Consider the following 26,637-nt stretch of genomic DNA (forward strand, 5'->3'; position numbering starts at 1 on the left):
GAATTCTTTGAGTCCTGGCTGAGGGAGAACTTTGGCGCAGATGTATTGACCCCCCTGTTTGCGGTGGAAAGGGCTCACAGGGTCCCTATGCGGCCTTTACCGCCAGGTGCTCCACCTAGAACAGTCCTGATTAAGATCCTGCATTTCAGGGACCGGGACATTATTCTACAAACAGCGCGTGATAAGCCGTATTTATCCATAGATGGCCATAAAGTAGCGCTTTTTCCGGATTATTCGCAGGAAGTTCAGAAGCGGCGGGCCAGATTTGCGGATGTTAAAAGGCGACTGAGGGGACACGGCGTGTCATACTCCATGATGTATCCGGCCAAGCTACGTGTGGCTGCACTGGGGACCACGCATTTCTTTGAAGATCCGAAAGAAGCAGCAAGATGGATGGACCGGCATGAAAGACAGCTTGCAGCGGAACAAGCCTGATTCATGAAAGGAGAAATGACATTCAGCTTATAGGTTCAGGGCATGGTCTCCTGGTTGGTATGGTCTGTTGTTGAATGAGTGTGAGTGCTTGAAGGTACTGCTATATTACAACATGTGAATAGGGGGAGAATATTGTGCCGATGTTGGAATGTACAGTCTACAAGGTATGATAATCCTTTCAATGATTTTCCTGTAGCGGTCCGAGGAGAAATGGAGGAGAAAGCCCTGCCCTACTCTCGGGTTAGGTAGTTAGGGTTGTGCACTCGACTGAGTCCGGTAGCGGGTTGTGTGCTGATTCCCACGGGCCTTATCTAGGTGTTTTAGTGGGACCCGTTATTGGGTTGGTCGCTGGTTGGAGTAGTGAATTGAATGTTCAGTAAGGAATGTTGAGGGGGAAGGGGGAGGGTAATGTTTTGTTCAATCTTATTGCACTCACTGGATATGAGGATGCAGGTAGTAGTCTACTGTCTGTGTATGATAGGACTTGCTACTATATTTGCTCTCCGGACGCAAGTAGGTGGGACGCCGGGCTTAACCTTATTTGGATGCTTAAATATGGCGGGGAGGGTTAATGTGCTTAGCTGGATTATAAGGGGGATTAAGGATGCAGTTAAAAGACGAGCAGTTATGGACTGCCTGAACCAGTACCAACCATTGATGTGCTGTGTGCAGGAGACTCACCTTACCTCAGACCAGACTAAAGTGCTTACCCCTGGCTGGGCTGAACACTGTTTTCATTCCACTTTTTCGTCTTTTGCTAGGGGGGTGAGCCTTCTGATACACAAGTCAATTGCATTTACCTGTTTATCCCAAAAGGTAGATAGAGAAGGGAGATATGTCTGTATACACTGTGTGATATTTGCAGCAACATGTATACTAGTGGGAGTGTATATCCCGCCACCATATTCGCCAGTGGTACTTAGAGATATACTACTGTTTATAGCAGACGTTCCTGAGGTTCCTGTTCTTTTAATGGGAGACTTTAATAATGTCCTTGATCACAATATGGACAGAATGGGGGTGGGTCATACTTCTCATGTGACCGGAATGACATCTTTTGGAGTTCTGATGCAAGAAGCTATGATGCTAGATTTTTGGAGGTTAAGAAACCCAGCAGTGAGCCAGTTCTCTTGCTGCTCTAGCACATATAATTCTCTATCCAGAATTGATCTCATTCTTGGTAACGCCCATATAGGGCGATATGTAAGGGAGATACAGTATTTACCACGCAGGATCTCTGATCATTCTCCGGTGTTGGCAGTGTTAGACCTTCGTACGACAAGAAACCGAAGTAGTGGGGGTTGGAAGTTTAATCCATATTGGCTACCTCTCCTGCCGGATGCTGGCGGGATTGGTGAAAAACTCGGGGAATTTTTCCAAATTAATTTACCGTCCGCAACCAAATCAATGGTGTGGGAGACTATGAAAGCGTTTTTGAGGGGATTGCTTATAGCGGAAATTAATAGGGAAAAAAAACGAAACTAGGGCACACACGAAAAAGCTGATTATGGAAGTGGAGGCGGCAGAAGCGGAGTATATTTTACATCCACTAGACGGTGCTAGAGAAAAATGGAAGGAATCTCAGCAGCGACTAAATGAGCGGTTGCTGTCTCAAGCGAAAAACAAAAGATTTTTTCAAAAGCAAACCTTCTATGAGGATGGTGAGAGGGCCGGTAGACTTTTGGCATTATTATCTAGAGCTCAGTCGCGACCTACATACATTGCAGCCTTAAGGGATTCGAGTGGTGTGGTTCAAACTGAGCAGTCACATTTGCTCCAGGTCATGTATTCGTTTTATTCCACACTATACCGTTCTAAGCTGACAGTTATGGATGAGGAGATTGTTTGCTTTTTACAACCATTAAAATTATGCTCCTTAGCAAGCGAACATAGGGTGTTGTTGGATAGTCCAATTGCTGTACAAGAGCTGGAGGTAGCTTTAGGTTCGATGTCCAATAATAAAGCCCCAGGTAAAGACGGTTTACCTGCTGAAATATATAAACGTTACTCCAGTGTTCTTCTTCCCCAATTGGTGGAGGTGTATAATGACACCAAGCAGCGGGGTAGGCTCCCTGATTCCATGAATGACGCAGTCATTGTGCTCCTACCTAAACCGGGTAAGGATGTACTTGAACCTGAATCGTATCGGCCCATTTCTTTGCTTCCAGTAGATGTCAAACTTTTAGCGAAAGTATTAGCAAACCGCTTGAACGCGGTAATCCTGCTTTGTCAGGACCAAGCAGGATTTATGCCCAATATGTCAACTGCAGTGAATGTTAGACGCCTCTTTCTAAACATACAAGCGACCCAGGTTCACGCCTCGACCGCGGCGGTCGCATCTCTTGATGCGGCCAAAGCGTTTGATAGCGTGGAATGGCGTTATTTATGGCTGGTGCTTAAGAAAATGGGTTTTGGAGCTGAATTTATTGCATGGGTTCAATTATTATATGCATGCCCTAGAGCGGTGGTGAGGGTTAACGGGGATCTCTCGGACCCCTTCCCGCTGTTTAGGGGTACTAGACAAGGGTGTCCACTGTCGCCGCTCCTTTTCGCGGTGGCGGTGGAGCCCTTGGCGGAAGCGCTGAGAATGGCGGAAGCGGTCAAAGGACTTTCATATGGATCTAGAGTAGAAAAAGTGGCTTTGTATGCCGATGACCTGCTTTTATTTTTGGATGATTGGGCTCACTCTCTACCTGCTGCAATGGCGATCATAAACCACTTTGGTAATATGTCTGGGTTGGTAATTAATTGGTCAAAATCTGCCCTTTTACCCTTAGGGAGTGGTTACAATGGGCCCCCTCTAGATACGGGAGGGTTGCGGGTGGTGGCGTCTACAAAATATTTGGGGGTGTGGGTAACTGCAAATTTAGACGATTATGAAAGATTGAATCTGAATCCACTGCTCACTGAATTTAGGAGGAAAGTACAGGCCTGGAGCAAATTACCTTTGTCTGTGATAGGTCGAGTTAACCTTGTAAAAATGATATTGATGCCGAAACTTCTATACCTTTTACATAATGCACCAATCTGGATTCCGCTTCGGTTTTTTAACACCCTTAACGCAATATTCAGAGATTTAATATGGAGGGGAGGTGTCCCTAGGATTAAACTTTCAACCCTACAGCGGCCCAAAACGCAAGGGGGCTTGGCGGTGCCGGATCCTTGGTCTTATTATATTGCAGCCCAATTGCAGCATTTCAGAGGATGGGGGGATTAACCCAAATTGAATAGTGCGGGGCGTATTGTCCAGCACTTACTGCATCGCTCGTGTCTATTGTCGGCCCTGGAGGATGGTGCGTTTCATTCCCGTGGTACTCAATACCCACTGCTATGATTGATGGATAAAATATGGTGGAAAGCAAAAGAGAGAGCGAATGTTGTAGGGTATAGTACTCATACACCCATATGGCCTAATTTTCTATATTCTGAACTAGATAAGATTAGCGGAGTGCAACAGTGGGGGCAATATGGGCTGGGCAAGATGGCTCAATTATTTTCGGACAAGACACTGAAGAGCTTCGAGGGTCTGAGGCAGGAATTTAACATTCCGCATAGGTACTTTTATGTCTACTTGCAGTTGAGACACGCTATCCAGACGCAGGAAAAGAAGGGGAAGATCCAGCAGGCAGCTAGGTGTCCTATTATTGACTATACAGTGCGGGCAGGGACCACTAGCGGAGTGATATCCCTCTATTATAACACAATCAGGGAGGAAGTTGACAAGTCCAACCCGCTGAAATTGTATGAAAAATGGAAGGGAGATGTTGAGGAATTAACGGATGAGCAATGGAAAGAAATCCTCAATGATGTACCAACGTTGTCACTAAGTGAGTCCTATAGACTATCTCAGATATATCTCTTACATAGAGTTTATAGAACACCTGTACTGTTGTTTAAAATGGGGTATAGGGTGGATGATGTATGCCCATGTTGTAATTTTGCGAGTGCAGACTTGATTCACCTCATGTGGAATTGCCCGCGCTTAAGGAGGTACTGGGATGGAGTAGTGGATCTTATCAATAGGGTGTTTAGCATTAGATTGGAGGCTAGCTCACTGACGTGTCTATTGGGATTGGTGAAAGTACCTAGGCACATGATGAAAAAGAAGATAGCGGTAATGAGAATTTTATACCAAGCAAGGAAATGCATAGCGGCTCATTGGATAGATGAGTTAGCCCCCGTGGTTTAGGAAGTGATAGATAGGGTGCATACTCTGGTCCGGCTGGAGGAATATGTGTATTTACGGAGGAACTCAGCAAAAAATTTTGAGGCAATTTGGTCCTCATGGATCTCTCACTTTGAACCGTCCTAATATATGTTAATGGAAGGGGAGCTGGCGGGTCAGAAGTGAAGGTGATGGGTGTATGTGAGTGGGGTGAGGTACGAATGGGGGTATGTAGGGTGTGCGTGGAGTGGTATGCTAGTTGGAATGATTTTGAAATGTGAGAGCGTTCGGATGTCCTATAAGATGTTGTAGGAGACTATATTATGATTCTTTTGGATGGACTTGTCGATCACAGATATGGACTATGATATGCATCTTCTAAGTGACTGTGCCTTTGGTTGGGGGGTGGATGGGGAGGGGGGGAGGGTTACTATTGTTGTTTTTGTATAACAAAAATTTTGTAAAAGCAATAAAAATCATCTGATTTAAAAAAAGATTTGTTTCTAAACTTTTAATGGTACTTTCACACTAGTGTTAGAAGAATCCGACTTATGCATTGAAATACCAGATCAGTCTTTCTGGTAATATCCGGAATAACGGATCCGGTATTTAATTTCTCAAAGCTAGAAAGTACTGCGCCTGCGCAAACCGGAAAACCGGATCCGGCAATTTATGGAACACTTGGTACCGGATCCGAGATGAACAAATTTCAATTGAAAAGAATGCCTGATCCGGCAAGTGCGGTAGTGTTCCGGGTTTTTGTCCAGTCAAATACCATACAAGGGACGGAACGGAAGACATCCTGATGCATACTGAACGGATTGCTTTCCATTCAGAATGCATGGGGAAAAAACGGATGCATTTTTTTCAGGTACTGAGACCCTTTACCGGATTTCAATACCGGAAAAGAATAACGCCCCAAAAAAAGAAAATGTCATTTACTAAATGATCCAAACATGAAGTAGACATATGGGAAATGTAAAGTAATAACTATTTTAGAAGGTATCACTATCTGTTTTAAAAGCAGAGAAATAAACATTTAGAAAATTGCTAATTTTCCCAAATTCTTGGTAAATTTGGTATTTATTTTTTTTATAAATAAAATATTTTGACTCAAATTTACCACTGTCATGAAGTACAATATGTGATGAGAAAATAATCCTAGAATGGCCTGGATAAGTAAAAGCGTTTTATAGTTATCACCGCATAAAGTGACACACATCAGATTTGCAATAAATGGCCTGGTCCTGAAGGTGAAAAATGGCAGGGTCCTGAAGGTGTTAATAATCGGCAGGCTAAATTACACTTTATTATCGTTGTCTCCAAGTATTGAGAAGAGCAAACCTCATAATGATATTATAAAGATAACATGTGTCCGGTGAATCCTTGCCATAGAATTCCTATCGTTTCTGCCCGTCATCTTCAACTACATCAAACTGCCTTTTAGGTTTTGTGGTTTCTCGCATAAGTTCATGTAGCTGTCCGATCTGCTCCTCGTTGAAGTAGTCCAGCTTATTTTCTGTCAGAGGAGCGCCGTAGTGTCCTTTGGCCTCTGAATGCTCGATTCCTTGTTTGGCTTGCTCCCATAGCATCGCTGCATAGTCCTGGAGAATACAAAAAAGAGGCCATGTCACAAAATATTGTGAAAAATTTGAAAAATTCTAGTGGGAAAAAACAACACAAATACTTTTCCCAACGCAGGTTCAAACCCTGCCGACTATGCCCCAAAAAAATATATATATATATTAATTATTATTTTAATGCATGTTTCTTACCAAAACATCTCATCTTGCTTTTACCTATATGCCTTCACTATAGGCATCTTGCCCTCTGAGACATACGGTTTGTGAGCATATGTCCCAGAGCGGCATTGATCGTGCACACGGGAGTACACAGCATCATAGATTACAATGATGCTGTGCACCTTGGGCCGCCCACGGGGCTATTGTCCCGTTTTCATATGATCTTATGAGTGCGGGACAATAGCACCGCGGGTGGCCCGACGTGCACAGGATCATTGTAATCTATGATGCTGTGTACTCCCGTGCGCACGATGTACGCCGCTCCGGGACACATGGCCCGCTCACGAACCGTATGTCTCGGAGGGCATACGGTCATGTGCAAGAGGCCTAAGCATGTTCTAGCAATCTGCTGTAGCTGGCCGGGTACAAGGTTTTGATATGGAGTCTTGTCCCTGAAGCCCTATGGCCGGAAAAGAGTAACCACAGCTCAGACCCAAGTAACCTAGACATACAGTATGCCAAAAAGTTGAATGCTCCCTCCAGTCTTCAGAAGCCAGGCATGTAGAAATACACACGTTAGGCCATCGGACAGGTCTGATCAACTGGTCTAATATTTAATAGGTTAAAAAAAGACACATACCCAGAGTCCATGGGGACATAGGTTCATCTTACATGAGCCGATGCTGGGCCTGATCAACAACATAAAAGTCAATCACATGGCTCGATGCAAGTGAAAAGTGGAGGAATGATCGTTATGACGATCGATCGTCTCCCATTTACTTTGCATATGTTAATTTAGATGCCCGATAAGCAAGTGTTTTGCCCATATGTCGGATGACTGGTGGCGCCTTGACGCAGGCCAATTATCGAGAACTACGCGTTAGAGGGCACATTGGCCTGCCATGAGGAGTGGTCACAGCTGGAAGGAGCCTTCGTGTTGGCCTGGGCCAGATGAAAAAAAGACAGTGGTAATAACTGGTCATGGCAGCATTATTTATATTTAGTGGACACAATGCTCTGTGAGACTGATACATTGTATCAAACTATAAGAGAAATCTCTGCAGCTGCTGATGATGTATCTCACAGAGCATTGTGTGGACTGGATACAACTGTGTCCACTTCTCAGTGAAGACCATGACCAGCCATAGACAAAAGTGTTCTAATTCACTGACAGCAAGCAGCAACATTGATAATGGAAAGGAAAGACAACATATACATTAGAAAATTGTATAAGTAATTGCAGAAAAATGTGGTTTCAAATTAGGGCCCCTCGGTGCAATGGAGTGCCACCCCTCTGCACAGTAAACTCCTTCCCCATGCTGACTGACGGGAAAAGGCGGTTGAATACGGCTCCTATGTGACCTCATTAACTTGCGCACGTGCCAGAATTAAAACGCATGCACAGTACAGTTCGTCCCGGCACTGGAGCAAGAAGCTATATGGTGCTGGAGCGAGATTTCAGGGGCAGACGAGAGCCGTACCAACCTAAGAAAGGTGGCCCTTCAGTGCACTAAGGAGCTCGGGCCCGCCCTTGGTGCACTGAGCATCTCAAATGCATCTCAGCAACAGATTGCCCTAAAGGTACTGACTTGTGTCTGCAATCCCTACCAGCCACCTGCTGACAGGCTCCCTTTAAGGACTGACTGTCATGGAACCATGAACCAGACGTACAACAAGAGATAAGTGGAAATAAGAAGGCTTTATTGAAAAACAAGCCGTAAGCAAAAGTCCAAACGGATGGCTAAACCGAAGCAGGGTCTTGCGTAGACAGAGGTCAGGAACCAGAAGGGTAGTCAGACGAAGCCAGGATCAGGAACCAGCAGGGTAGTCAGACGAAGCCAGGATCAGGAACCAGCAGGGTAGTCAGACGAAGCCAGGATCAGGAACCAACGGGGTAGTCAGACGAGGCCAGGATCGGGAACCAGAAGCAGCAGCAGTCTTAGAAGCATGTGAACACAGGAGGACCAAGCAAGGAACTGAAGCCACAGACCTCCTATATATATGAGCTAGGCATCCAGCTCCTCCCAGTGGGAAGGAGAAGCCGCAGGGTGGGAGGCTACAAGAAACCCAGAAACCAAGATGGCCGCCAGCACATGTCAAACGAAGGAGAACAGTAAGAAGGTAAGACCATGACACTGACCTGCATTATCCTGTACTAGTAGCAGCTGTAAAGGCAAATATTTAAAGGGACTGTCACTCCTGAAGAACATTTTGCACATCCCTTTTACAGACCTGAGACGTAATATTTTTCTATCTTCTTCTGCTGAAACATTTATTATTATCATCTCCAAGACACAGTTTACAACTGGCAGGAAATAATGAGCACAATTTATGTGACAAAAAGTTGACTCCGCTGTCATCCCAGACGTTCCAACCTCAAACCCTCATCTCTTCGTGTCGTGACGCGTTACCATGGTTTCATCACAGCAAGATTCTGCTCTGCTGATGCAACGATTTCTCCGGACGCCGCACGTAAAGAACTCGTGTGTAATTTAATGTTGCGTTTAGATTTTCTCTCAAACACTGACATTTTATTCCGAGACACAAATCCATTCCCCGGAGTTCAGACCCCTTACCGGACGGGCCGATGCAAATAAACCGCACGATGAGCGCGCCTGTAATCATTGTCTACCTCGCCCGCCTGTCAGTGACAGCATTATAGAGTCAGACAAAGGGCATCAGTGAGGAAGCCGCTGCCCCATACGGCTCTGACGGCACAATGTGTTATCATGTCTCCGGGATTTTATGATCAGCAGAATATCGGAGCACAATGCAACGCGGAGGAGACGGCCAGGGATCGCTGCGGTGAGCCAGAACTTCTAGGACGGATACGCAGGAGTCTGACACATGAACAGAATCAAGTTTTTTGGAAATTTCTCTAACAGGCGGAGAAGCTGAACTAAAACTTACTGTTCCATTTTCTCGGAGATAGTTTATGACTAGTGTTGAGCGAACGTGTGTTTTAAGTTCGGCGTCTAAAGTTTGGGTTATCGAAGAATTGCGTTATGGATTCCGCTACCACGGACCATAACGGAATTTAGATTCCATAACGCGATTCTACGATAACCCGACACCGAACTTAAAACACAAGTTCGCTCAACACTATTTATGACTCAAAATATTCAAGTGATTAAATGAGTTTTCTGGGATTTTATCCTTTGGATAGATCATCAGTATCTGATCGGTGGGGGTCCGACAACCAGTACCCCCATAGATCAGCGCTTGCACTAGCGCTGTGGCCTTCTCTCAGCTTACCAAGGACAGCGCTGTACATTGTATAGCGGTTGCGCTTGGTATTGCAGCTCACCCCTATTCACTGCAATGGGGCCGATATGCGCCCAGGACATGTGACCAATGAACGTGATGTCACAAGGCCTGAGGAAAGGTGAGAGAAGGCCGCCATGCTATTGAGAGCGCCAGTTCCTTCTCAAATAGCACTGTGAGTAGGACCTCCACCGATCAGATACTGAAGAGCTATCCGGAGGCTAGGTCATCAGTATTAAAGTCTTGGAAAACCCTTTTAACCCTTTCTGGACGCGGCGATTTTCCCTTTTTGCGTTTTCCCTGCTTTCCCAGAGCCATTACTTATTTTATTTTTCTATTCTCATAGCTGTATATTGTACTTTCTAACTATAACTGTACTTGCCACTATTTAATATTGCATAGGATGTAGTGTGAAGCGGGGGGGAAAAAAAATATTTCTAATGGGGTGGAATTGGAAAAAAAAAATGCAATTCCGCCACAGTTTTACAGGTCTTTTTTTAACTTTTTTTTTTTTTACTTGTGATCCTCATTCCCCAGGTCAGTACGTATCCGGCGATACAACATATGTATAGTTTTTCTTTCTTTTTTAATACTGAAAGAAAAAAAAGAAAAAAACTTTTGAAAAAAAAGATTTTTTTCTTTTCACTTTGTTAGAGTTATGTCTATGAAGATGTGTGGGCACTCATTTTCTGCGGGACGATCTGTAGTTTTTAATAATACCATTTTGGGGTGTGTATGACCTTTTAATCAATATAATCAAAATAATCTCTTTATTAAATTTTTGGGGGAGATAAAGTAATGAAAAAAAACAGCTATTTAATTTTTTTTTTCCCCTATTGCGTCATTCACCGTATGGGCTAACTTTTTTTTTATTTTATTTTTTATATATCTTAATAGTATGGGTGTTTTTGCATGCGGCAAGGCCATGATGTTATTTTTTTTTTTGTTGTGGAAAGGGAGGAGAGTTGAATTTTTATATATATATTTTTTAGATAGTTTTCAACACTTTTTTTTACTTTTTGTTAGGTCCCTAAGTGGACCCCAACTTGCAATCGTCAGATTGCAACTTGTACAGAATAATGGAATTTGCTCCATTATTCTGTACAGAAATCACTATATCCCAGTTCAGTGCTGCCACCTGCTGGCCGGAAATGGAATATACTAATATTCAGCCTGGAAGCCTAGTACAGGTTCCCTCTAATTATTACAACAGGGCTGGATTTTTCCATCACATTATACACTGCTCGTTTCCATGGTTATGACTACGCATGAGTGAATCGACTTCGGATGAAACATCTGAAGTCGATACGCATAAAACTTTGTTTCAATACTGTACGGAGCGAGCGCTCCATACAGTGTTAGAATGTATTGGCTCCGAAGAGTCGAGGTTATTACTTTGCGAAGTCTCGCGAGACTTCGCATAATAACTTCAGAAATTAATTTATATTGTAAAAAACCAAAAGGTACCACTTGGAACCGAACCAGGAGTTTGGGAAATGTTTTTTTTACAGTAGAAATACATTTTTGAAGTTATTATGCGAAGTAATAACTTCAGCTCATCGGAGCCAATACATTCTAATACTGTACGGAGCACTCGCTCCGTACAGTATTGAAACAATGTTTTATGCGAATCGACTTTGGATGTTTCATCCGAAGTCGATTCGCTCATCCCTAGTTATGACCACCCTGCAATCCAGTACCGGTGGTCGTGCTTGCACACTGTAGGAAAAAGCACCAGCCAATGTGAGCTCCCGCGGTCTCAGCCACCAGAAAGGCTGGCACTTTTTCTTATAGTGTGCAAGCACGACCAGTGCTGATGGATTGCAGGGTGGTCGTAACCATGGAAACAAGCAGCGTATAATGCAATGGAAAAATTTGCAAGGGGTACAGGGCCTTCGTCCTCATGATCATTGGAGGTCCCAGCAGTAGGACCCCCACCGATCTAATAGTTATCCCCTATCCTGTGTACAGGGGATAACGTCTAACATCCGGAATACCCCTTTAAGAAAAGGGGAAGGCTGATTTAGCTGCTTATATCTTGGGACTGGTAGCAGCTAGAGATAGGGGCCTGGTCTTGTTTGTAAGCTGGTATTCCAAGCTTCCAGGCAATATCAGAATCTCAGAATATCTCTACATCTGAAGATATAGCTGTTAGAAATCGAGCCAGGAGTGAAATCTGTGAAATATGGTTTTACTTTCACTTCCAACTGTATTCTCTGTCACTCGACTTCTAGCAGCTATATCTTCCGATGTAATGGATATAATGCTGTGATTCTGGTATTGTCTGAAAGCTTGGAATACCCTATCCCTGATCACATGATCTGACAGACTCCCTTTAAGCTTTATGAACCTAAAACAAAAAAAAAACTAAAACATTAATTCCACATGGTTTTCAAGATCTCTGCTTGCTGACACTCTATAGGAACCTTCACTGTTCTTTCCCTGGTCCTACGATGGAAACACAGGTGCACAGTACCGTCATCGGAGCTGTGTTTTGCAATGACCAGGACAAATCTGTAACCACAGGAAACAACAATGAAGGCTCCCATTCACTGACAGCAAGCAGACAAAATTTGGTCAGATGTCAAAAGAGAAAAAAAAACATCTATTTCCAGCAGATAAGGCGGCATTGTACTGGAACTATCAATTGCGATGCAGGAAGACACATTCATCAATGACAGGTCGCCCCCTACGTGCGCTCACCCTGTCATGTGTGCGTAACGAAAGCTGATGGCAGACCAGAGGTACTGGATGCGGCAGACCATCGGCTACTCTCTGCCAGCCTGGTAATAGGGCTGAATGCCAATCACCTGCTGGGACTTCACCGGCTACTGCTTGACCAGTCAAGGGTCAAGGATTCTGGAAGGAAAATGAATGGTTAACCATGCAATACCTGGCGAGCTAGGGTGGTCCAAAGTGGAACACCCCCCCTCTACGATGTCTATATGTCCCATTAATAGCTCATATGTACAGGAGTTATCTTCATTAGACACTCCTAATGGGCCCATCCAGTAGGTCCAATCCATATTTGCTACACAGCTCCCCAACAATGAAGAGGACCCCCCCAAGACCTAGTGACCGGAGGGTCATATGGAATTCAATGGGCAAACTATGCAACAAATGGAGAGGCTTCATATTCCAAAAGGAGATTTGAACTTTGCAAATGTGTTAAATGTATTTAGGAGGTTGGACACAATGGTTGACCACCCCATTTATTAAAGGGAACCTGTCACCTTGGAAGTGCAGTACAGGATGTTATAGAGCAGGAGAGGCTGAGCAGTTTGATACATAGGTTTGTGGGAAAATATTCAGTACAACTGTGAAATCCCTGCTCATTCTGGGCTTATTCATCCAGTGGGCGGTGTCAGAGGGAAAGCCGTCAATCACTGCTAGCACCGCCCACTGGATTCTAAGTCTAGAATGAGCACTCATTTCCATGAATATGTACTGAATCTTTTCCCAAAAACCTATACATCAATCTGCTCAGCTCCTCCTGCTCTATAACCTGCTGCCTGCATGTTCAATGTGGCAGGTTCCCCTTTAACGATTAACTCCAGCCTTACAAGGGCTCATTTAGTTTCGACAACCCCTGAGCATGGAAAGGAGCTGCAAGTTCATGTTACCATATGGAGAAACATTACGGGTGCCTGATATAATCAGTGGACATGGCACCTTAGCTCTGACTAACGAAGAGATTTGGATCAGGGACCTCCCTCTCTTACCTCAAGGGCTTTTTTTTTTTTTTAAAGGGGTTGGCCCATCTCGCACTTTGGTGGTATATCACCAATGTCCGATAGGTGCTGGTCCCACACCTATCTCTAGAACTGGGCCCCCAAAGTGAACAAAGGTGCACCGCACCGCTCTCCCTTCACTTTAGAATAGAGCCGAGTGAGCATGCTTAGCTATTTACGGAACTCTCATAGAAGTGAATAAAAACCGCACCGTGCAAGCGTGGCCACCTCTCCGTTCACCTCTGCATTTTCGGCATTCCCTTGATCACTTTGGGGGCTGCATTCTAGAGATAATTGTGGGTCCCAGAGGTGGGACTTGTACCCATCGAACTTTGTTGGCATATCTTAGCAATATACCCCCCTCCCCAAAGTTTGAGATGGACCAACCCCTTCAAAAAATGCCCTTGAGGTAATAGAGGGCAGCCCCTGATCCAAGAGATATACCCCCAAAGTTCGAGATGGGCCACCCCTTTAAAAAAAAAAAAAAAAAAAAAAAAAAAAAAAAGAGAGAACCGCCCTTGATCTTAGCAATATATATTTTATTTTATGCATTTCTATAGCGCTGACATATTCCGCAGCGCTTTACAGACATTAGCATCACACTGTCCCCCAGTGGGGCTCAAAATCTATGTTTCCTATGAGTATGTCTTTGGAGTGTGGGAGGAAACCGGAGAACCCGGAGGAAACGCACACAAACACGGGGAGAACATACAAACTCCATGCAGATGTCCTTGGTCGTATTCGAACCTAGGACCCGAGCTCTGCAAGGTACCAGAGCTAACCACTGAGCATATAATATGCTGCTGATATGCCACCAAAGTGCGAGATGGGCAAACCCCTTTAAGGCACTGTCGGAAGCAGAGTTCTACGGATGCTGGCACGTTGCAGACTCCTTCCTGAATCTTGTGAAGCGTCCCTCCGCCGTTCATTCATTATTGCATTAGCAGGGGGCATGGATTCCAGCCAGAAGAGGCCCGCTCTGCATGTCCCATAACAAACTACTGACAACTGCAACGACTACTGTGCCGAAAGCCAAAGCAAAAGAGTTACGGCTCCAGATAAAATACAAGCTCGCTTAGATTACGTTCCAATTTCCAATCTGATTCATTTAGAATTAAACAAGTGCTCCCCCCCGAGGGTCATTTACCTTATGTTCTTTTACACTAAAATTTTCGGGAACAGCTTATTTAGCGCCGGCTGGGGCAGTGGAAGAGCAGACAGAAGCCCTGCAGTCGGGTAATGCTATGACTGCACGAAGAGAAAATATGTCGGGAAAGAAGTCACACGAGTCTCCTGGAAGCGGCCCGTACGCCCATCCTCCGTAATAATTCTCAGCATAATTAAGTCGCTTCATCATCGCTGCGAGACGACGGCACAAACACGGCCCAGACAGAGGTGTAGTATTGTTTTCCTCTTAAATGCTTTTAATCCTAATGGCTGTTCCTATCTAATTGGATAATACAATTTATCAGAATCAATAATGACATTTCATCTTCTTTGGCACCATACCAAAAGAAAAAAGAAAAAAAAATTAACTCTTTAGCCACTTTCTGACGCAGTCAGTTTTTTTTTTTTTTTTTTCCTCCTAGAGCCATAGCTTTTTTTAAATTTTCCTTCGACACAGTCGTAGGACAGCTCGGTTATTTTGCGGGACAAGTTTTGTTTCCAATGGCGCCACTTAATGGATCGTACAAAGTGCTGTGAGACTTGCCAAAAATTAGTTGAAGAGTGGAATGGAAGAAAAAAAAATATAATAATAATAAAAAAAAAAGCAATTCTGTCAATGTTTTTTTAATTTCATTTTTATGGAGTGCGCTCTGTGGTAAAAATGACAAGGTAACTTTATTCGCTGGGTCATTACGATTTTGGCAATACCAAACTTGGAAGTAAATATGCTTTTTTTACTTTACAGTGGTACTGAAATTACCTTTCACTGCCAACCCCTTCGCTTTCCTAGACCACCAGAGATACTGACATTACCTTCTTTACTGTCCTCGACCCAAGAGATCTTGAAATTAACACCTTCACTGTCCTAAACCACCACAGATACTGGCATTAACCAATTTACTGTCCTAGACTACCAGATGCTGAAATTTAAACTCTTTAGTGCTCTAGACCATTACAGATCTTTAAATTATCCTATTTCCTGCCCTAGACCACAAGGGATACTGACAAAAAACAATTCACTGTCCTAGAACACTAGAAATCTTAACCCCTGTACTGCCCTTGACTACCAGCTACTTAAATTAAACTCTTCACAGCTCTAGAACACCAGGGATACTGAGATTAACCTCTTCACTCCTCTAGACCAGTGGTCCCCAACCTTTTTTGCACCAAGGACCAGTTTCATGCAAGACAATTTTCACAGGGACCGGGTGGGGGGTTAGGGGGGTGCTGGTCGGCGTTGACTGATTCACGCACATAACAAATCTCTGCCAGACTCCATGGGACTGGAAGACATTCTGGTAACATCTGGCAATACTGGAACCTGATCTCTGCTAGAACGGCATGCAGGAACTATGCCAGCAGTGTGAAATAGGCCTTACTATTACATTGATATCTGCCTGCCTTTATTTCAGGCTGACATTGTAACTGTACCTGAATTGGCTGCACAAAACTGACTAGGGTCTAGTGGTCACGTGGCTCTGCTGCATGGGGCTCTGCTGCATGGGGCTCTGCTGCATGGGGCTCTGCTGCATGGGGCTCTGCTGCATGGGGCTCTGCTGCATGGGGCTCTGCTGCAAGGGCCTCTGCTGCAAGGGCCTCTGCTGCAAGGGCCTCTGCTGCAAGGGCCTCTGCTGCAAGGGCCTCTGCTGCAAGGGCCTCTGCTGCATGGGCCTCTGCTGCATGGGCCTCTGCTGCAAGGGGCTCTGCTGCAAGGGGCTCTGCTGCAAGGGGCTCTGCTGCAAGGGGCTCTGCTGCATGGGGCTCTGCTGCATGGGGCTCTGCTGCACGGGGCTCTGCTGCACGGGGCTCTGCTGCAAGGGCCTCTGCTGCATGGGCCTCTGCTGCATGGGCCTCTGCTGCATGGGCCTCTGCTGCATGGGCCTCTGCTGATGTCTGTCTGCAAATGACAGGAAGAGGAAATGCACTCCAAGGTCATTCTCCCGCTCCATGCCTCCCTCCGATACTAGCTGAAACAACTCCGCCCCCGGATGCCAACCTTCCCCCGGGCCGTCATGTTTATTTCCGTTGGTGGGGCAGTGACATCATAACCAATCCCTCCCTCACAACCCCTTTGTCAGGCTTTTCATTGGTGGCAGTGGGTGGCCAGCATCACAGTTGGAAGAAAGGAGCGCTCTCCTTCCTTCCTGTTCTGCCACCCGAAGTTGAGTGTGATGTGCACATCCCATGCACATGCGCCTAGCATCTCTCCTCGTCTGTATTGCCGCGGCCCGGCAAACAATCATCCAGGGCCCAGTCCTGGGCCAGTGGTTGGGGACCACTGCTCTAGACCACTAGGGATATTTAAAGGGGTTGTTCATTTTTTTTAATATATACTGTATATGACCTCAGGATAGGTCATCACTATCAGATCGGCAGAGGGGCCGACTCCTGGCTATCAGCTGTTTGAAGAGAAGGCCGCGCTCCTATGAGCCCTGTCTTTTTTTCATGGTTTACCTACTTGACCTCACAACCACAGTGGTGAGTAGGTGTAATTATAACTAAGCCGTCCCATTCAGGTGAATAGGAAAGAGCAATCCCACTGAAGTGAATGGGGTGGCTGAGCAGTAATTACACCTGCTCACCACTGCGGTTGAGACGGCGAACAGGTAAACAATGAGGAGAAGGCTGATCGGTAGGGATGCGCCAGGAGTCGCCCCCTTCCCCTCCGGGGTGATCTTATATTGATAATAAACCATAAATTGATAATAAACCAGACAACCCCGTTAAATTATCCTCTTTACTGCTCTGCACCAAAAGGCATACTGGCGTAAGCCAATTTATCGTCTTAGACCACTAGGAATCTTGAATTTAACCCATTCACTTCCCTAGACCACCAGGGATGCCAATATTAATCTCATCACTGCTCTAGAACACCAGGGATACAGACATAAACCTATTCACCGCTATAGAACAACACAGATACTGACATTAAGCTCCTCAGCGCTCTAGACCACCAGGGATACAGATATTAACCTCCTCACTGCTCTAGAACACCAGGGATACTGAGATGAATCTTTTCATTGTTCTGGACCACTAAGGATATTAACATTAAACTCTTCCCTGTCCTAGACCACTAGGAATCTTAAAATGAACCCATTCACTTCTCTAGGGTCTCACCAGGGTTACTGATATTTACATCTTCATTGCCCTAGACCACCAGGGATACTGATATTAAGCTATTTGCTGCTCTACACCACTAGGGATACTGACATTAACTTCTTCAATGCCCTAGACCAGAAGTGATTTTGAAATCAACCCCTTTACTGTGATAGATCACCAGGGATGCAGAAGATAAAATATTCACTACGTTAGATAGAAAAAAAAAATTTGATGCAGACTATAACTGCTTCACAGTGCTGGATAAGGATGATGTACAGTTAGGTCCATATATATAAACACAAATTTAGTTTTTGGTTTTTTACCCGTTTACTTAAACATATTCAAGTTATAGTTAAATAATAGACATTGACATAAAGTCCAGACTTTTAGCCTTCATTTAACGGTATCCACATTAAAATTGGATGAAGGGTTTAGGAGTTTCGGCTCCTTTACATGTGGCACCCTGTTTTTGAAGGGACCAAAAATAATTGGACAATTGACTCAAAGGCTGTTTTATGGGCAGGTGTGGACAATTCCTTCATTATTTCAATCTCAATTAAGCACATAAAAGGCCTGGAGTTGATTTGAGGTGTGGTGCTTGCATTTTGAAGATTTTGCTGAGATGTAAACATGCAGTCAAAGGAGCTCTCCATGCAGGTGAAACAAGCCATCCTTTATCTGTGAAAACAGAAAAAAAACATCCGAGAAATTGCTACACTATTAGGAGTGTCAAAATCTACAGTTTGGTACATCCTGAGAAAGAGAGAAAGCACTGGTGACCTCAACAATGCAAAAAGACCTGGACGCCCACAGAAGACAACAGTGGTGGATGATGGCAGAATAATTACCATGGTGAAGAGAAGCCCCCTCACAACAGCCGACCAAGTGACCAACACTCTCCAGGATATACCAATATCCAAATCTACCATAAAGAGAAGACTGCATGAAAGGAAATACAGAGGGTTCACTGCGCGGTGCAAGCCACTCAACAGTCTCAAGAATAAGAAGTCTAGATTGGACTTTGCTATATAAAAAAAAAAAGTCTTAAAAAATCAGCCCACTTCTGGAAGAACATTCTTTGGACAGATGAAACCAAGATCAACCTCTACCAGAATGGTGGAAAGAAAAAAGTATGGTGAAGGCTCGGTACAGCTGATGAGCCAAAGCATACCACATTATCCGTAGAACACGGCGAAGGCAGTGTGATGGCTCGGGCATGCATGGCTGCCAGTGGCCCCGGGGCCCTAGTGTTTATTGATGAGGTGACACAGGACAGAAGACGCCGGATGAATTCTGGGGTTTTCAGAGACATACCGTGCGCTCAAATGCAGCCAAACTGATGTCATAATACAGATGGACAATGACCCAAAACATAAAGCCAAAGCAACCCGGGAGTGTATTAAAGCAAAGAAGTGGAATATTCTTGAATGGCCGAGTCACCGGATCTGAACCCAATAGAGCATTTCACTTGTTAAAGACTAAACTTCAGACAGAAAGGTCCACAAACAAGCCGCAACTGAAAACCGCTGCAGTAAAGGCCGGGCCGAGCATTAGGCTGGGTTCACACCTGAGCGTTTTACAGCGCGTTCCTACGCGCTGTAAAACGCACAACAGGCAAGAACCAATGATTCCCTATGGGAATGGTTCTCACCTGGGCGTTTTACAGCGCGTACGATCGCGCTGTAAAACGCCCGACGCTCAAACAAGTGCTTGAGCTTTTTTTTGGGCGTTTGTCGCACGTTCCCGCACATAGATATTCGGGAACGCGCGACAATGTGTGCACGCCTGTCTCTGTATGCGCGATGGTAAACGCCCGTACAATCGCGCATACAGAGCGCTCGTTTCAGAACGCTCAGGTCTGAACCCAGCGTAAAAGAGGAGGAAACAGCGTCTGGTGATGTCCATGAGGTCAAGACTTCAGGCAGCCATTCTCAACAAAGGGTTTTCAACCAAGTATTAGAAATTAACATTTTATTTAATTTGTCTAACTACTTTTGAGCCCCTGAAATGAAGGGATTGAGTTTAAAAAATGCTTTAGTTCCTCACATTTTTATGCAAACGTTTTGTTCCACCGACTGAACTAAAGCTGAAAGTCTGAACTTCACCTGCATGTGAATCCATTGTGGTGATGTACAGAAGAAAGCTTAGAAAAATGTTGTCTCTGTCCAAATATATATGGACCCAACTGTATAATGCTCTGTACATTGATTAAAGCTTTATGTTCATAAACCCTGCCTAAGATGTTTGCAGGTAAGAGACTGATGACTAGATTAGGTCTTTTCCTTAGTGATAGTGGAAGAAAGTAAAAGGAATTGAGGTCTTGCTGTTTAATGAGCCCCCGGCGCTGAGCAGTCTGAGGATTGCAGGTTTCAGGCATTGGCCTAGCACAGTCTCATTGGAAGCGATTTTCGGGATTTGCAGCTTACGCACAATGATACCATTCATACGGAGGAGACGGTCGGCTTCTATCATTTTCAGCTTTAAAGGTCAGGATACAATGAAAATTGCAGGAGTCGTATACAGTATTGAATTTTATCTATGCTGGAAAATACAATATATGCAACCACTTCAGGTGACGTGAAATATACCCTTATTGTAATATTCCATCTCGCAGCGGCTTATAACGTATCAGACGCTTCCTCAAAGGACTGCGAAACCAGATCACGGGAACTTTCTGCTTATTTGCTTTACATTTGCTTAGGGAAAGGTTACGGTAATCTGTGAATATATGAAATCTTGTTCCGTGTAATTTCTGCAATTTTAATAAACTGGTATAAATACAAAATCCATGCGCTTTAGGCCTCGCGCACGCGGCCGTGGCATAGAAACATCGGGTCTGCAATATGCGGGCACGGCCGTGTGCTCACCGCATCATGGATGCGGACCCATTCACTTGAATGATTCTGTAATCCGGAGCTGCGGTGCGGAATGGAGGCACGGAACCCCACGGAAGGTTTCTCTCTGTGCCTCTGCACCGCCCAAAAAAAAATAGAATTTTTTTTTGCGGTGCGGCCGGCCGGCCGGATCACTGACCCATTCAAGTTGAATGGGTCTGGATCGGTCGCGGCAGCCGGACGGATGGCGCCCATGCATTAGGGACCGTAAATTGTGATCCCCAATGCACGGAACGGCCAATCAACAGCCGTGTGCAAGAGGCCTTATTTTGATAGACAGATAGATAAAAGCAGTAATGTGAGCGGCACCGACGTATATATGTAGTTGTGGTGTGCCAGCGGCCGGAGGAAATGATCCAATAGACAGTATGAAGAAATTCCACGGCACTCTCAGATTCACTAATCTAGGAGTGCTGTGGAATTTATTAATTCAACCAACAAACACAAGGATCCCTCAGGAGGTTGCGACGCTATACACTCACCTAAAGAATTATTAGGAACACCTGTTCTATTTCTCATTAATGCGATTATCTAGTCAACCAATCACATGGCAGTTGCTTCAATGCATGTAGGGCTGTGGTCCTGGTCAAGACAATCTCCTGAACTCCAAACTGAATGTCAGAATGGGAAAGAAAGGTGGGCTACAACAGCAGAAGACGCCACCGGGTACCACTCATCTCCACTACAAATAGGAAAAAGAGGCTACAATTTGCACAATCTCACCAAAATTGGACTGTTGAAGACTGGAAAAATGTTGTCTGGTCTGATGAGTCTCGATTTCTGTTGAGACATTCAAATGGTAGAGTCCGAATTTGGCGTAAACAGAATGAGAACATGTGTCCATCATGCCTTGTTACCACTGTGCAGGCTGCTGCTGGTGGTGTAATGGTGTGGGGGATGTTTTCTGGGCACACTTTAGGCCCCTTAGTGCCAATTGGCCATCGTTTAAATGCCACGGGCTACCTGAGCATTGTTTCTGACCATGTCCATCCCTTCATGACCACCTGTACCCATCCTCTGATGGCTACTTCCAGCAGGATAATGCACCATGTCACAAAGCTCGAATCATTTCAAATTGGTTTCTTGAACATGACAATGAGTTCACTGTACTAAAATGGCCCCACAGTCACCAGATCTCAACCCAATAGAGCATCTTTGGGATGTGGTGGAACGGGAGCTTCGTGCCCTGGATGTGCATCCCTCACATCTCCATCAACTGCAAGATGCTATCCTATCAATATGGGCCAACATTTCTAAAGAATGCTATCAGCACCTTGTTGAATCAATGCCACGTAGAATTAAGGCAGTTCTGAAGGCAAAAGGGGGTCCAACACCGTATTAGTATGGTGTTCCTAACAATTCTTTAGGTGAGTGTATATAATATATTGTAGAGTTCAAAGGTCTCTAGGACCTAAGCGTAGCTTTTGCATCCTCTCTGACTAGTAATATATAAAACGTTATTCTCTATTATTTGCTCTTTAAAACACATATGACTCTTGGGAACTAGCTTAAAATTCCTCAGGGAAGACAGGAGGGAATTTGTCTCTTTTGTGTATTAATGTTCTATCACATGTTCAGATGGACCTTGTCTGGGTGGAACACCTGATCACTTCTCAGGTCTCTCAACCCTGCTATTTCATTCTATCCATCACTATCTGAATAAACTTTACCACTATGGGGTCCCTACCTCTAAACCCTGAACTAAAATCAGTGCCTGCATCCCTACATGTTTCGGCGTCTTCAGGGGATGACGTGCAGGTTCGGCATGTGGGGGCGGTCCCTGGGCTTTAAACCCTCGGTTTCTGCGGGCGGGATCATTCTGCACAATCACCAAGTATTATGTACCTGATGGACACTCTTCCGACCAATCATTTTGAAGTACCGGCGCACTCTAGAGTCGTCATCCGTCCCGCATTGATGAGATCACTATAGCGATGTATCACGCCTGCGCCTCTCGTCCCGCATTGATGACATCACCTTAGTGATGTATCACGCCTGCGCCAGCTTAGAACATGGCAAGCTCTACCTCCAAGTTCTGCGCTTGCGATTGTTCCTTCTATCTTTCTGGCATCCGATACAATTCAATGCGCATGCGTCCGCACTTTGAAAATTTCTCTTCATCTCCTGCACTCGTTTCGGGTAAGATATTAGTGCGCATGTATCCGCACTTAGAAATATACTTCTGCCAATCACAGATACCTAGAGTTCTCCTTCCAAATGTCAGCACCTGAGAAGACCCCTATACTTGCACTCTCACTTCGATTTGTCCGTAGGATCGTCATAAATCATTATCCTCATCAGTGCTTGGGGATCCAGACCTCTATCCCTCATCTTCTTTTATTCTGTTTTATTTTGTTGGTCTTGGTACTTCATATAGGGTGCCCTATGGATGGTTATTATGTCTTTTATTTCTTCCATTGTTATTGTTATTATCATTTTATTTTTACCTTTTTTTCTTTTGGTTATTTAACATGTACTTGGTGTAAAATGCCCTATAAATTAGGATACGTGGAATTTATTCATACTCTCGATTAGCTAGATATAGATAGATAGGAGATAGATAGATAGATAGATAGATAGATAGATGATAGATATGAGATAGATAGATAGATAGATGATAGATATGAGATAGATAGATAGATCAGCCACATGGGTGAATAAACGCTACATTGTAAGTAAATAAATAATAAAGAATCCAACGGATCCAATAAAAATCTGTAAACTGAAATGTTCTATCGCTAAACTTCAACATGATGTGACTGTTGTCATGCGCTCTATACAGAAGCCTCCACATCACACTTCATGTTCTTAAAATGTTTTAATCTTTCGGCCATAACTGTCTTGGAGGTTTTTTTTTTTCTACAACATTTATTTTTTGATTAGAGGGATAGTGTACGCCACTGTCATAGCTGTGAGCGCCATCTAGTGGCAGTCATGGGCAGTGCAAGAGAGTGATATGTTAAGGTGCCCGTGTTTTCACTCCTTATATGCAGAAAGAAAATACAAAACCAGCAGATAAGGAGTACGTATTCTTGAGTCTGGTAGAGGTCCCAGATGCCACTCTTCACAATGCATGTGAGGAAATGAATGGAAGTTTCCTAAAGGTGCCAACCATTTCACTGAAGAAAGGCCACCTGGGACCAGGAATAGTTGATATGCAAGATCTGTGGAGGTTCAAGCTTCCAGTCTTGAACAGAAATGAAGAGATGATAGTGCTAACCTGGTCCCATTTATTGGAATCAAGAATGACCAAAAATCATGGCCACTGTTCAACCTCTGGCCAGGACCAGGAACCTCTTATTCTTGAGCCCAATGCATGTCCCAGGTTGTCTTGAAAGTTGGTAATGCGTGTGCGGACACTTCTCCATTGCTGGCCAGGACCAGGAACCTCTTGATTTTGAGGCTGGTGGATGTCCCAGTTGTCAGTCTTGACTAGTTATGGAAAGTTGGCAATGGAAGTGTGGCCACCTTTCCAATGCTGGCCAGGACCAAGAACCTCTTATTCTTGACACTGGTGGAGGTCCGAGCTGTTAATTTTGAAAAGTAATGGATAGACAGCAATTTACGTGTGGTGCCATCATTCCATACAAATGGAAGCTTCCCAACTGCTGCCCAGGACTAGGAATGACAAAATCTTGACTTTGGTTGAGTCCCAGATGGAAGTATTGACCCGAGAGGTGTCAATGGACTAGGAACCTCTTGTTCTCAAGACCAGGAGACGTCACAGCTGCCAGTCTTTTCCAGTAATGGAGACATGGCAGTCCATGCGCAGTCACTCCATTCAAATGGCCACTGCTTGCAAGGACCAGAAATGGTTTATTAGTGGACAACACAGATGTCAGTCTTCACCACACAGATAGCAGCTTGTGTGTGGACACTCCATCGAAATGAATGGAAGGTTTCCAAAGAATCACCCAAGCACATTCCATTGTTGGCCATGACAAGGACTACCTCTGGAAGACCCAGATGCCAAACTCTCACCACTTGAAGTCTATAAACCCTGTTTAATATTCTGTACGGAGACAACAGTGGGTGGAAGCCCCCTCTTGTTGCCATTTTATCAGTTGATTTTGCAGTAAAAAAAAAACAACAAAAAAAAGAAAATAAGGAAAATTCAGAACAACAAGATGTAGGAACCTGTCACTGCGAGACGTGCGGTCTCCTGGGAGCGGCTGCATCTCATGTACCGAGCGCGGTTATACTGACACACTCTTATCCAGCTATTCCGGCACATGATTCAATTGTGATAAGCAACTATGACAATCCAGTGCATGGAATTCATTACTTCCCCTGAGATCTGATCTCCCAAATCAAGGACTTTATACAGAGGACGTCACCAGATGTAAGATATGGTGGAATTGTACCTTGTTCTAGAAGGAAAAATATCAAAGTACTTAAAGGTGACGCACTCTTTTCGCAATCTCTTTTGTGTAGGCTGATCACGCCAGATCCCTCTGATGTGATTCCCTGCAATCCCCTGTATAAGCAGAACTTGGTAGAAGGCATTTGATTCTCCTGCAGTGCCTCCACAGGATAAAAGAAGCATTGCATGTTGTCCAAAGGAAATCAATGGCCAGCACTTGTTACACAAGGACATGCTGGGTCCTCCAGAGACCATATTTTTGTAGATTTAGCTAATGTACTGATAAATTGGCTGAAAAGGATGTTTCCTATAGAGAAACACTTTCCATATGCTTAGGGAATATGGTGGTGACGGCGAGGACCACACTGAATGGCAACTGAAACACGCTGCATCATGCATTATCAATGAGATGGACCGGCCATGCCGCTTCCTCTATTAGACACGGCGATCACATGACTGCCAGGCGCACATCAGTACTCCCTGTGTAAAATAACCCTACAGAGTGCCGCTATGGAGAAATGCAAAAAAGTGCACATATCATGTGCCAAAAATATTTTTTTAAAAATAAGTTAAAAACAATGCAAATAAGAAAAAAAATATAAAAAAAAAAAACTCACACCAACCCAATTGCCATAGCCACCCTGTTCACACAAGACACCACATATTATATATCAAAGTGACCTACACAAATTCAAGAACCCATTTTTATCATTTATTTTGGTGTCAATTTGCAGAAAAAAATAAAGAGTCCTACAAGTCATATCAACAAAAAAAATTTGGGGGAAAGTTAGGGCTGTTAAACCACCATGCGAACAAAACACACAGAAAAAAAAGTGTCCCTATGTGCCCGCATAGCTGAGAAAAATTATGTTTTAATATACGCAAATGAGTCTCTAGGAGCAATGGGGGCGTCGCTATTACACTTAGAGGTTCTGCTCTCCGCAGCTGCCGCACACTCTGCACTTTGATTGAAAGGGCCAGGCAGTGCAGACGTCATCACACCTGGCCCTGTCAATCAAAGTGCAGAGGGTGCGCCAGCGCCGTTAGGTCCCATATAGAGGAATTCCATTGGTAGCAATGGGTGTGGGGGAGTCTCTTCTACCATAATGGGGAGACCCCTCTCTTCTATGTATACTGCTGGGCATGTAAAAGACCCCCATCAAAGACAACGACCGATTGCTCATTCTGCGCCCACCCAGACGAGGTGCCGCCTTCGTTTGTGGTGGGGTACACGTGGGTACTGAAGCTTTGCTCTGTTCAAGTGTCTGTACCCATCGAGACACACAGATCTGCACAGGAGCTGCGTGCAGAAACCGGCAGGAGATTTTTAATCACCATTATTTGCCATTTTCTAGCTTAATTCTGCAATTGTGCAAAAAAAAATAAAAAAAATATGCTTGCAAATGTTTACACTAGAGATGAGCGAATGTCATATTTTGAAATTCGTTCACGCTTCGTTTGGTGATAAAAGCAGAACTGCGTTATGGATTCCGTTACCACGGACCACGGCGGAATGTATAACGGAATGCCTATTCCGTTATTCATTCCGTCATAATAGAAGTCTATGGGCTACAACATGGATCCGTCCCGTTCCCGTTATGCAGGAGAGGACTCCCCTGTCCAGCGGATCCGTTTTGCAGCCCATAGACTTCTATTATGACGGAATGAATAACGGAATGCCTCTAAAGGCCTCCGTGGTAACGGAATCCATAACGCAATTCTGCTTTTACCACCAAACGAAGTGTGAACATGAAATTCGCTCATCTCTAGTATACGC

The 26,637-nt window shown here is 44.5% G+C and overlaps 1 protein-coding gene across 1 annotated transcript in view; it reads right to left on the reverse strand.

Annotated features, from left to right (window-relative positions):
* Window positions 1-5,776: 5,776 nt before the first annotated feature.
* SDHAF3 (succinate dehydrogenase complex assembly factor 3) overlaps window positions 5,777-26,637 on the reverse strand; it is a 37,002-nt gene continuing 16,141 nt past the window's right edge. The window contains exon 3 of the mRNA XM_044291765.1: window positions 5,777-6,204. Coding sequence (XP_044147700.1) covers window positions 6,001-6,204 — 204 coding nt within the window. The 3' untranslated portion in view covers window positions 5,777-6,000. The remainder of the gene's footprint in view (window positions 6,205-26,637) is intronic.

This window comes from Bufo gargarizans, chromosome 4 (genome assembly GCF_014858855.1).
Source record: "Bufo gargarizans isolate SCDJY-AF-19 chromosome 4, ASM1485885v1, whole genome shotgun sequence".
NCBI lineage: Eukaryota > Metazoa > Chordata > Amphibia > Anura > Bufonidae > Bufo > Bufo gargarizans.